Raw genomic sequence first — 12,346 nt, 5'->3', positions numbered from 1 at the left:
TTTTGTCCCCTATTAGAGTTGTCAGGGACTAAGGTACCGTTTGTTTTGAGGTACTGAGACAGAGACTGAGAGACTGAGACTTAGTATTGTGTTTGTTAGTTCAGAGACTGGTACTAAAATTTCTGTCTCTGTCTCTAAAATTTCAGTATCTCCAAAAAGTAGGGACATAGGGGACTGGAATTTTTAGAGATGAAGACTGAAACTTTAATAACATTTTATACCTGTAATACTTTCATTTCAATTAATTAATTCCAATTTTACCCTTTGTACAAATTAAATTAGAGTTTCATTCTTGTTTCAATTCCTGTCTTTCATTTTGCACCAAAAAATACTGAAATTTATTTGAATCCCTGTCTCTTAGTCTCTGTCTCTCAATCTCAGTCTTTCCGTCTCTGTCTTTCCACCAAATGCTACCTAAGAGTTGACGAAGTAAATGACCTAAGTGACTAACGAAGTTAATTGTTAGGGACCAATCGAGTAATTAATTTTAGTTGGAGACTAAAGTGTCCAAAATGGGTATAAACTCAATTTTTTATAAATAAATTTTTAAAAAAATAAATTCATTAAATATTAATAAAATTTACTTATTTTTAAATTAATTAAATTAAACAAAACTACTTTTATTAAAAAAATTATATCCGCTACTCGCTTGGTGTCCTCTCAGTACGCACCGTTGAGCTTGAGCAGCAGAGGCCTCTCTTTCTCTACCCACTATTCCTCCGTATTGCCAAAGGTACCCCCTGTAACCTTCTGCTGCTTCTCGTAATCTGATTTTGTTATTTCTCTGCTTCCGCTTCCAATTCCAGATTATCTCCTTTTGCTTCTCTCATTAAAATTCGCCTCATTTTTTCTTTTTCTTTTTTAATTTTTTTCGAATCTTGAATTGGTTTTGTTCGTTGAGGATCGCCGCGTTTAGTTCTCCGTTTACAAGTTTTTGTGCACCACAAATCATTCATTTCACCTTTTAAACCATACCTCCTTTTTATTCAAATGAAATGCATCTGATTTGCCAATGAGTAATAGCTCAAATGGCATAGTCTCTCCGTACTCAATTAAAAGGTCGAGGGTTCGAGTCTCCTGTCTTTGATAAAAAAAAAATGTGTCTGATTTTTCTCTTTTAAAGTTCAGTTAGAAATATCACAGCCCTGGTTCAGAGTCGTCTTTGTAAAATTTGGTTTGGAAACAAACGTGTGGAATTGGATTTTGTGCAAGTGGAAACACATTTCTCTTTGGTTAGTTTTTAGGGTTTAGATGTGTAGACATATGAGTAAGTGAATTAATAGAGAGAGATTTTGAAAGGAGAAAAGGAATAAAAATAAATAAATAATTACTCTTGATTGTGTGTTTTTACTTTTTACTCCGGAAAATCACATTCCTTGAATTTCGCGGAAAAAGGTTTCTGCCAAAAGTGAATATATAATATACTTTCTTATATTTTAAATTTATTTTTTATTTTCAGAAACCGACCTTGAAAAAAATCATGGCTTCATTTCTGAGCGGTGATTGTTATTTCTGTTGCTGAAGTCACTATTACTCTTTACTCCCCATTGAAGGACCTTTGGTGAGTGCTATCTGATCATCGTAAGTGTGCATATTGGATCAATTTAGATTTGCATTCTCTTCCTTGGTATTTTTGTTTTCCTTGTGGAAGTTTTTTGGAATTTTTCGGCTTCTTTCGTATTGTTTTGGATCCACAGCTCTTGAATCCCGTTCTATGGGTTTTTCTTTGCTTGGGCACAACTTCTGTCTGTGTCTTCTTTTTTAAAGAATTATTATTGTGGTTATGTGCGTGATCCTTTCCATCTTGTTTAGAGTTTGTGGTTCAATTAATTGCTTATTTTTGGGAACAAAGTGCTGAAATTCTCATTTTTTTCTGGTTTTGGTTGGTAATGGAAGATGGTGTTTGTGTTGGACATATGGTAACATGATACTGAACTACTAAGCTCTCTGGTCAGCAGTTTAGAGAGAAAATTTTTTGTATCTTTGTCAATCAAAGTCTAATGTTTCTCGTGGCAACATATAAAACTTGTGATTGTTTTTGAAATTTTGTTTTCTCGGGTATATAGGATCAGAAATGCAATGTTTTATGGTTATTTATTCTTGTGATAGAGCTGCTAGATTTCATGTTAAGCTATAATAATGCAAACTTAATCCAGCAAGGGCTCCAGTGATTATGTATTTAGATCATATATCAATATAAATTTTCAATACTTTTGATTCCAGGTTTGGTATATGCAATCTTATCCAATGTTAATGCCCTGCTTTGTGACTACTTTGTAGAAAATGAATGAAAACAATAATTCTTATTTTCAGTCATTACTAGTATAATTTCCACCTCTGTAGGGTTAATTTGGTGATTGTTGTGCTTAAAAATAATATTTATTGAAAGGATGCAAATAATACAAGGATACTTTCGTGATTTATGTTGGAAAATATTTGGTTTGATATATGAGCTATAGAAAGATATGTTTGTGGCAATAACATGGATGTTACACTATGTATTTATTTAGTTATTTAACAATAATATTTTTTTATTTTTATTTTTTGGGACTCTACAAAAGAAATCCAGAATTGTTCAATGGCAAATGACACTTCTGGTGCTGATTCCCATCATAAACGTCTTGGCCTTTTGAAAGATCAAGTTCACTTAGTTAAAAGGAAAGATTCTGATCGCTATGAGGTTGCATCAATCCAAGATCAATTATCATTTGAAAAGGGATTTTTCATAGTAATTCGTGCATGCCAAATGTTAGCCCAAAAGAATGATGGAATAATATTGGTGGGGGTGGCAGGTCCTTCAGGGGCTGGGAAGACTGTGTTTACTGAAAAGATACTTGGCTTCATGCCCAGCATTACAGTCATTTCGATGGACAATTACAATGATTCTAGTCGAATTGTTGATGGAAACTTTGATGGTAAACTATCATTTTGGCATTCTCTTATATGATGCTTTTAGCATTCTTTCTATGGTGCATTAACAGGATACTGACTACAAAACATGAATGAATGTAATTATTCTCTAAGGGTTGGAGCCTGGAATGGTGTGGGTGCTCAATTATAGTCTTAGTCTTATTATTAAATAATTTCTTTTTCAGCCTCTGAATATTGTAAAATGATTTTTCTCTTTTTTGGTTGGGGTTTGGGGTTTCTTTTTCTTTTGGCAGGGGGAGGGGGGAGTATCCTTATTGGATATTGACATTACTGACTCTGCTGAAAAGTCGAGCATCTGCGCTGAAAGATTAAAACTTGGATTTGAGATGTTTAAGCCATGTGTAGAACAGTAAGGCTGTATGAGTATAGGAATTCCCTGCAATAAATAAGTAGGTACTAAGGCCTAAGGGTGGCGGAAACCAATAAGACAGAAGACTCAATGGTTGATAAGATAAGGTTAAATTAAAACAAATGATATTGCAATAAAATGAATTCTTGCGAAGATGGCATAAAGGTAATTCAGCTATTTTTCCCTAAAGCTCATATCCAAATACGGAGATATGTTATTTCTTTTGACCTTCCTACTGCCTTGGTGAGGTACACTTCCCTTAAAAGTATTACGTTTTCTGCTTTGGGAAGGTGAGCTAATCAGTATTCCCTATGTCATGCAATGATTTACCTCATCTTCAAAATAAAATTTTTTTGTATCTTTTAAATGCTTTGGTTATTATGATTTTTAAACTTAGATGAAAATTTTTAAGATAGGGAACCAATCTTGTCAACTCTGCTATCCATATGTGCAGATCCTCGGTTAACAGATTACGACACATTGCTCCAAAACCTACAAGATCTAAAGGATGGAAAGCCAGTTCAGGTTCCCATATATGATTTCAAGTCCAGCTCACGTACAGGATACAGGTTAAAATTCTAAACTATCTTGAGTATCTGGATAGTTTGCATATCTTTTCAAAGTTGGGAAAGTGTTGATTTCAGGGGAGTGATTGGTGAAGACTATTTGGTAGAGAGATAAAATAAAGCTAAATTGTGTATATTGTTGGCATTAATTTGTAGTCTGCAGTTAATTGTCTAGGGATGCAGCCACTACTGTTGTTGAACATTAGCCTTTAATTTATTATCTGATCTGTGAGGTGCTTAGAATATAAAGATGAAGTGTAGAATTAATTTAATTTAAAATTTTTCCCAATTGATTTAGGATACTCTCACTCCATTTTGGCTTGTATTCCTTGAATTTCAAGCTAAAATGAGCCCTTCTTACAGGACAGTAGAACCGCCAAACTCCAGAATTGTAATTATAGAGGGCATCTATGCCTTGAGTGAGAAGCTGCGACCTCTACTAGACCTTCGAGTATCTGTTACAGGTGGAGTTCACCTTGACCTTGTAAAGCGAGTTATACGTGACATACAACGGGCTGGTCAAGAACCTGAAGAAATCATTCATCAAATATCTGAGACGGTTCCTAGCTTTACAACTGCTTTTTATACAGAAACAGAAAATAATTGTTTCCAGAAGTGCTTAAGTGTATTATTCTGCAGGTATATCCAATGTACAAGGCATTTATTGAGCCAGATCTCCAGACAGCACATATAAAAATCATCAACAAATTCAACCCATTTACTGGGTTCCAGAGTCCTACTTATATATTGAAGGTTAATCTCAGCATAACTTTTTATGTCAACAAAAAAAAAAAGAAGATAGTCCTGTTGATTTTGGTGCTTATGTCTGATTCCACGTTAATGAAAATAAAAATCGTATCATTTCTTCTAGTCAGCAAGGAAGGTAGATCCGGATCAAATTAAGGCTGTTCTATCTGAAGATTTTAATGAAACCACAGAGCAGACTTATGACATATATCTTTTACCACCTGGTGAGGATCCAGAAACTTGCCAATCATATTTAAGGATGCGAAATAAGGAGGGGAAATACAGTCTCATGTTTGAGGTAAGCTTCATCTGTTTCAGATTCTTGTTTAAATTTTATATTCTGAAGTGACCTGGTTGCTCATTGATATGGATATTAATTATATATATGAGGAAATAGCTGTTACTATTATTAGAAAAATGATAGAAGTCTTAACTCATCCTCCTAATTTCTAAATAATGGTTTGAATTTTTTTTTTCACCTTTTTGATGTTTTCAAAAAATAACATATATAATCAAATATTTAACTCTTCAAGTATTAGGATAATAATTAGAGGATGTATGAGTGTGTGTGTGTGTGTGTATTTGTGTTTACTGTTTAGATTGAACCACGAACACATTTATACATTTAATTTATGTCAACCGAGAACTAGTGCATACCGAGTATGAGAAGTCGAGTATATGGTACTTGTTTATAGCGAAACATTTCTTGTTGTTTGACACAAATAATTAGGATGCCTTTGTTTTATGAAAAGCACAGGAAATGGGTAAAATTAAATCTTGGTGGTTATAGAAATATTGCTACCTTGCTTGTGTTCCTTTAAATATGTATTCGGAGGGAAAATCTGCTGTTCACACCAACAGCCAAATGAGCCAAATAGCAAATAGGCTCAATATTAGCTTTTATGAATCATTTAATGCTTAAGCATGCACTAAAATATTGAAATTTGACTACTCTGTTCACGATTGGAGAGTGTGTGTGGCAATTCCTAATATTATCTGTGCAGAATCAAACACATCCAACATGATCAAAAAATTGTGTGCCCTCGGTTTTGACCACGGACGTTAGACTGACACACTTATTATCCACTTCATTGGTGTCAAGACGTGTCTATAGTGTAATAATTGTTTAACGTTACTTATTATTTCCTACAGTTACATCAGTTAAATTGTGGCAATATGCAGTTTATGGGACTTCGGGTGGTATAATTGAGATTTATCTATCTTCAACCTACTTCATCACCTCTCTATTTGTTATGGGATCAAGTTATTTGCATGGCATAAACATTTTGACTATGCAAAGGTGTTTGAGAATTGAGAGGCAAGAGTTCTTCTCCAATGACTCCTATATATATATATATATAGGAGTTTCTTTCCATGATTATATTTTTCCTCAAGTGGTTTGCTTTGTTGAGTGTTTCTTATCCTCCATTCTTGTGAACTTCTTTCTCCTGCTTTCATCTAAGAAATTTCTTCTTTTAAGAAAAAAAATTTCCAACACTGAAACATATTTCTATCCAACTGAAATAAAATTATAAATGTATTTGTGGGTTCAATTCAATCTTTTAAAGGATTTGTTTTGCCTAGAGTTTCTAAGACTAATCTGTTATACTAACTCTTTGATTGGTGTATATGATTGTATTCTAATATTTGACTAAGTAAGATTAGCACTTTTTTTTTTTTGAAGAAGATAGATGATTTCGTTGCTGCATTGTTACAGGTGCTAAAGTAGATAACATTAGATTTTTATAATCTGAAATAAGGTCTTCTGTCAGGAACATCTCTTCACAAGGCTTTGTTGTTGTATTGACTTGGATAAGAAGTTGATCTGTATACTTTTTTATAGATAAAAACAAAACTAAATCTGAAGAAGAATAAGTGCTGGAGTGGAGGGTTAGATATATTCCTCAGTATTGAAAATGCAGAAGTTAAATACTCAAACCGAGGGGGTGGGGGATGCAAATAAATGCTTTCCATTATACATCCGCAATAAGGCCAAATGTCTATTGAAAAGCATGCACAGGAAAGAAATTCTGCAGTGAATAATATAACTCATGGACATAATTTATTTTTGTGCCTCCTAAATACTCTACAGCTAGTTTTACTGATGAATGCCACTTTTGTTGTTTCTATATGAAAACTGAACATTATTAATTCTTCTGTTTCTTCAAATTTGGTTTTATGAGTCTAGAAGTTTATGGTATAAATACTTTAGGGGACAATAGTGGTAGATTGGCCTTCTTTTTTGGTAAATTGGAATATAAATGGTCATAGTTTCTTGGTTAGCGAGAATAGCAACTTTCTGTTTTTCTTTCGGAGTGTGGCTATTGATATTTCTTAGTCTTGGCATGTTATACGATTTTTAATATCTTCAGTATTGTGAATGCTATATTTCTCTAATTTTCTATTTTTTGATTCATTCATTCTAATTGTTGGCTTGTGATCTTCAGGAGTGGGTGACTGATAATCCATTTGTAATTTCACCAAGAATTACTTTTGAGGTCAGCGTGCGACTTCTTGGTGGATTAATGGCTCTGGGATACACGATAGCCACTATCCTTAAGAGAAACAGCCATGTCTTTTCTGATGATAGGGTTTGTGTGAAACTAGATTGGCTTGAGCAGCTAAATCGACATTATGTTCAGGTAATGCTATTATAAGTTTATAATACAATACTGTCATTCTTCTCTATGCTAATAAATTGACAATTATGTTCAGGTCAGACATGTTTTGTTTTTCCTAGTTATATCTCTTGGATTTTTGGTTGTTAATGTAATAATGCTTTCATAGGATAAGATTACTCTCTTTTGGCTTTCCTTTGCTGCTCAGTGCATCACATTTAATGGTATTCCTCCAGCTAACGTTTATAGGGATTGATGTCCATTTAGTTGTTACGTAATTTATCCTTTTGATGTTACAGCTATAACTCATGCATCTATACCTGGATATCCTACCCCTTCTTCAACATTGTGTTCTTTTATAATTAAACTTTTGTTTGGAACTTAATAATAAATAGGTGCAAGGAAGAGATCGCTTAGTTATACAATACATAGGACAACAGCTGGGTCTGGAAGGCTCCTACATTCCTCGGACCTACATCGAGCAAATTCAACTTGAAAAGCTTGTAAACGAAGTTATGGTATGACAACTGACCATCTGTAAATAATGCGATTCTATGTCAGCATTCTCTAACTGTTCCACAGGCCCTACCAGATGATTTAAAGACAAAGCTCAGCCTAGATGAGGATTTGGTTTCAAGCCCCAAAGAAGCACTTTCTAGAGCCTCTGCAGATAGGGTTGCATTGAGAAATAAATACATGAGAAGGTAAATATTTTCCAAGAATACATTAAGAGAAACCACTTTAGGAGATATTGCTTATATGGTTCTAGTAAGAATTTGACTTTTATCAGTGCCCAATGGGGTTGTTGCTTCTTGGAGCCAATCTATTTGTTGACCCTTTATAAACTCAATTGGTAAAAAATCATAGCCGTACATCATTCATTAGATAAATTGTAAATCAGTGAAACTATTCATCAACTGTGTGGGAGAGTGGAGAGTGGAGAGAGGGGTTGGCGACTAATTGTTTTACCAATGTGGTTGATTTGGATAGTTACATGATTTAACGAAGACGTATTAAACATATCTTGTGCTATCTGAAAGGTGAGGTAGGATTTTAAAGATTTTCAAAGTAGAGGGAAGGCATGTGAGTTCCCCTAAATCTAGGTAGGGCTAGGTTTAATTTCTCAAGGAAAATTGTTATGTTCTTCATTGGAAATGGCTGAGGTATGATACTGTCTCTCTTCAACAGTGGAATGTCACAGTCATATACAAATCAAAGGGACAAAAATTTAGCCAAAGTTACTGGATATGCTGCTAAAAACCGAGGTTTTGGTGAAAGAAATTCCGATTCTTCAACAACTGCAACTCAGGTAAACTCAGTTACTTGAATTTAAAAGATCACTTGTGTCTCAGACTTCACCCAAGTAACTATTTGCTTTTGGCTATCATACACCTAATATTTTGTAGGGAGCCATCAACCAGCTTTCGAATCAAATTTCTGCCCTCAACGATAGAATGGATGACTTTACAAGTCGTATTGAAGAGCTGAATACCAAGTTAACCATAAAAAAAAGTTCCCCAAGCCAACAAAATATGTCGCTTCAGGCTGAGGCCTGCAGTGGTTCTGCTCCCACCTCATACTTTATCACTAGTTTGGGAAATGGTTCCCTAACTGGATCTAAATTGACTAATTCCTCATCTTCATCACAATTAGCTAAAGATTCTCCTTTACTAGATGAGGTATTGTTTCTTAGTCCAATGTCGAATCTCTATTTCATGCTATATTTTACACATGATTTCTTGTAGCGGAAATTTTCTGAAAGGACTACTTTAAACGGTTTTGATAATATATATTCGTCTTATGTAGTATGATTTTCCATGCTAAATAATGTGCAGATACGTGAAAAGTTGTAGGTTCCATAAATGGAAATAAGTTGAAATACAATTATCTTATATGTGCATGTATTTATGGTTTTTGTACATTTCTACCATTTTTATAAATACTTTCTTGTTACTTGACATTGTTTGATTCAACTTATGTTGTTTGTATTCTATCCCCAAAGGCAGTTATTTAACCTGATGCTGGTAAAAACTAAGAATTATCTTTGTTCTTGGTATTATGTTATTCCATCTATTTTATGACCAATTAGCAAGTGTTTAAATACAGTGGCAACCGTTGAAAGTCTTATATATTGTCCAATACTAGACTTCTGTTTACCCCTAAGACGTTGAGCAGTTGCCTTCTGGCTTTAGTGCAATTGGTGAAACCCTGCTCATTCTTATAAACATTCTAAATCATTGAGGTACTGACTTTTGAATTGAATGCTCATCAGATATCAGGTATAGCGCGCAGTCAGCGTCAGATCATGCACCAATTGGACAACCTCAATAATCTTCTCCGGGGGAGCTTGGGTGAAAAGTCTCATCAAACAAGAACCAGCAGCAGGAAGAGCATCGCTGGTGATTCAGATTCCACTGGAACTCGTGTTATGGCTGCAGTGACGGTTGGTTGTTTGGGGATATTCTTGATGAAGGGGTTATTGACCAGGAAATGATTCCACTACATATATACACTAGTCAAAATTAGTATTTTTCATGCAACCCTTCTTAGAAAGGTGTTGAAGCATTGACAGTTAAAAATGTCTTAGATTCTGGTGGCAGCATTTGAAGGTCATTTGAGGGTGGGTGAGGGGATCATGCCCGCCTGAAATTTTGTAACATGGTGGGCTTTACTTTGTTGACACAATTTCATTCCATATTTCAAAAATTTAATTTACAAGGAAATGGTCTCTTTCAGAATCTTTATTTTCAGCTCGTGAATGCTCTTTTTTTAACCATGGCTTATATTGTTAAATCTTCACATAATAAGGCAAGATCAAATTGAATCTAGTCAATTTGGTCACTGGAGACAATTAATTGAGATCGAGAAAATGCAGGGAACACAAGACAGTTGACAGCATAGTTGTCGGAAACGAGTCTGTCAAGGCTATTGGGTCACCCGTTAAATTGGTTGACTTGGTTTTATGTAAATAAAAAATAAAAAATAATAAAAAATTTAAAATTAAAATTTAAAATATATATTTTTATTAATATTTTAAAAATATTTAGTTATTTTAAAATAATATAGAACAGGAATAATAAGTATTTTGTTAAATTTATTCTATCATAAATATTTAATTTTGTTTTTATATTAAAATAATTATTATTTTTAAATTTCAATAATTTATTAATTAATTTATACCTATTATACTATTATATACTATAAGTATTTATTGAAAAATAATATTAAATGATATATAATTATAAAAAGAAAAAATAAGTGAGTTTATAATTATTGTTAAATAAAAATATAATTAATTTAAGAATGAGTGAGTTTTTAATTAAAATTAAAATAAATTAAATAGAAGTAAACTATTTGATAAAAGATATCTATATGTATTATAATTTATAAATATATTAATAAGAAGCATGATAATTTGATGGCCGTGAATGGCATCTTTGTCATTAATGAGAGGGGTTTGAACCCCACCTCAAGCATTTTTAAGAAAATTTTCAATTTTAAGCAGTTTGATCGGATCGATTTTTATCGGTTCGTACTGATTTTCTGTCATATACTGTTTAAGTATCGAATCGAACCGATATAAGATTCGATTTATCGGTTTTACAGTCGAATCGGTCGGTCCGATTCGGTTTTAATAACTATGGTTGAGAGTTAAGACAATGTAAATGTTGTAAACAAGTATTATGCACTTGATAATGGTTTTTGTTGAGTATAGTTATTTAATAAATAAGAGAAAAAAAATAAATAGGTCTTTGACCTTTTGATGTGCAGACATTTAAATATTCGAGGATTTATATATCCATGAACCAAAAAATCAGAGATCGATTTATTCTTTTCTCAAATAAATTGTTTTTTGCAGGCATTAAAGTGACCAAAGAAAATAGGGATGCAAGGTTAATGGAACATCTAAACAACTATTGTGATAAGCATTTAAAATTGTTTAGCTGATGGTATATTGCAAAGATTAAGAGCAAAAGTCAATGATATACTTAATACACCAACTTCAATTAGCTTATGTATCTTCTTGAATTATTTATTAGGGTTAAGTACGATTTTGGTTCGTAAGGTAGGAGTTGAAAATATTTTTTGTTTTTATCATTTTTTTGTTTACAAAATTGTTTAACTTAGTTTTGAAATCGTCTTTTTTACTAAAATTTTATTTTTTATTACCAAAATATCCCTAATTAAAAAAAAAGTTTAATTACTCTGTCGGTCCCTATAGTTTTATCAAATTTTTAATTAGATCCCTGTATTTTTTTTCAATTGAGTCCCTATACCATATTAAATTTTGTAATTAAGTTTTTATTAACAGTAAATGTTAAAAAATATTTATAAAGTGTAAATTTACTAATTTACTCATACATTCAACGCAGAGAAACTATCACCCTCCTCCATTCAATTCAACTCTCTTCGAAGTATTTAATCAAGGATCCGCCTCCTCTAAAATTGTATTGTCACTTTAGAGAAAAAAGTACATCATTAATCACCATTGAGTTAAGATAGTGAGACTCACAGATCATAAATGTTACAAATTTAAAGATGATTAAAGCATCACTTTACTATTTTCTTAACATTGTTACTTTAAAGGATCTTTTTCCTTTAATCAAACACCTTGCCCCCAACCTCATTTCTTCCCTTATTTCTAACATAATTAGTTAATTAAAGGCAAAACATATAATTAAAGCTCATAATCAAAATTTTTTAGCACAATCAAAACTAAAGTCCAACAACTAATTAATATAGACAAAACTCATAATCAAAACTAATTTTTTATCAGACAAAGATTTGTACAACAACAACAAAGCCATGTCCCACTAGGTGGAGTCGACTACATGGGTCAAACGATATCATTGAGCTCTATCATGTATTATGTCTACAGAGAGACCGTTTACATGTAGATTTCGTTTGACCACCTCATGGATGGTCTTCTTAGGTTTTTCTCTGCCTTTCACCTGTTGTCTATCTTCCATCTCATCCACCCTCCTGTTTGGGTGTTCTGTCGGTCTTTTTCTCACATGTCCAAACCACCTGAGATGCGATTCTACCATTTTTTCTACAATTGGTGCTACTCCAATTCTCACTCTTATATCTTCGTTCCTTATTTTTAAAATAAGGTAAAATAAAACTGAAGAGAT

At 32.9% G+C, this 12,346-nt stretch overlaps 1 protein-coding gene across 6 annotated transcripts; it reads left to right on the top strand.

Moving 5' to 3' along the window:
• The first annotated feature begins 615 nt into the window (after positions 1–615).
• Positions 616–9,934, top strand: LOC112750483 (inorganic pyrophosphatase TTM2). Of its 6 annotated transcripts, none has more exons than XM_025799221.2 (13): positions 616–733; positions 1,460–1,561; positions 2,562–2,915; positions 3,735–3,849; positions 4,210–4,405; positions 4,486–4,599; positions 4,718–4,891; positions 7,041–7,235; positions 7,607–7,729; positions 7,794–7,915; positions 8,400–8,520; positions 8,618–8,890; positions 9,484–9,934. In XM_025799221.2, the coding sequence occupies exons 3-13, from the start codon at positions 2,579–2,581 to the stop codon at positions 9,703–9,705; spliced, it is 1,992 nt and encodes a 663-aa protein (XP_025655006.1). In that variant the 5' UTR covers positions 616–733; positions 1,460–1,561; positions 2,562–2,578; the 3' UTR covers positions 9,706–9,934. The 6 variants fall into 6 exon arrangements, with proteins under 6 accessions (XP_025655006.1, XP_072072671.1, XP_072072672.1 ...); XM_072216570.1 differs by having other exon boundaries at positions 4,188–4,405; XM_072216571.1 differs by having other exon boundaries at positions 3,165–3,849; positions 4,188–4,405.
• The last annotated feature ends 2,412 nt before the right edge of the window (positions 9,935–12,346 follow it).

The sequence above is a fragment of the Arachis hypogaea genome, chromosome 15, assembly GCF_003086295.3.
Source record: "Arachis hypogaea cultivar Tifrunner chromosome 15, arahy.Tifrunner.gnm2.J5K5, whole genome shotgun sequence".
Classification (NCBI taxonomy): domain Eukaryota; kingdom Viridiplantae; phylum Streptophyta; class Magnoliopsida; order Fabales; family Fabaceae; genus Arachis; species Arachis hypogaea.
The sequence above is the reverse complement of the archived record's forward strand: the minus strand, read 5'-3'. Positions and strand labels throughout refer to the sequence as shown.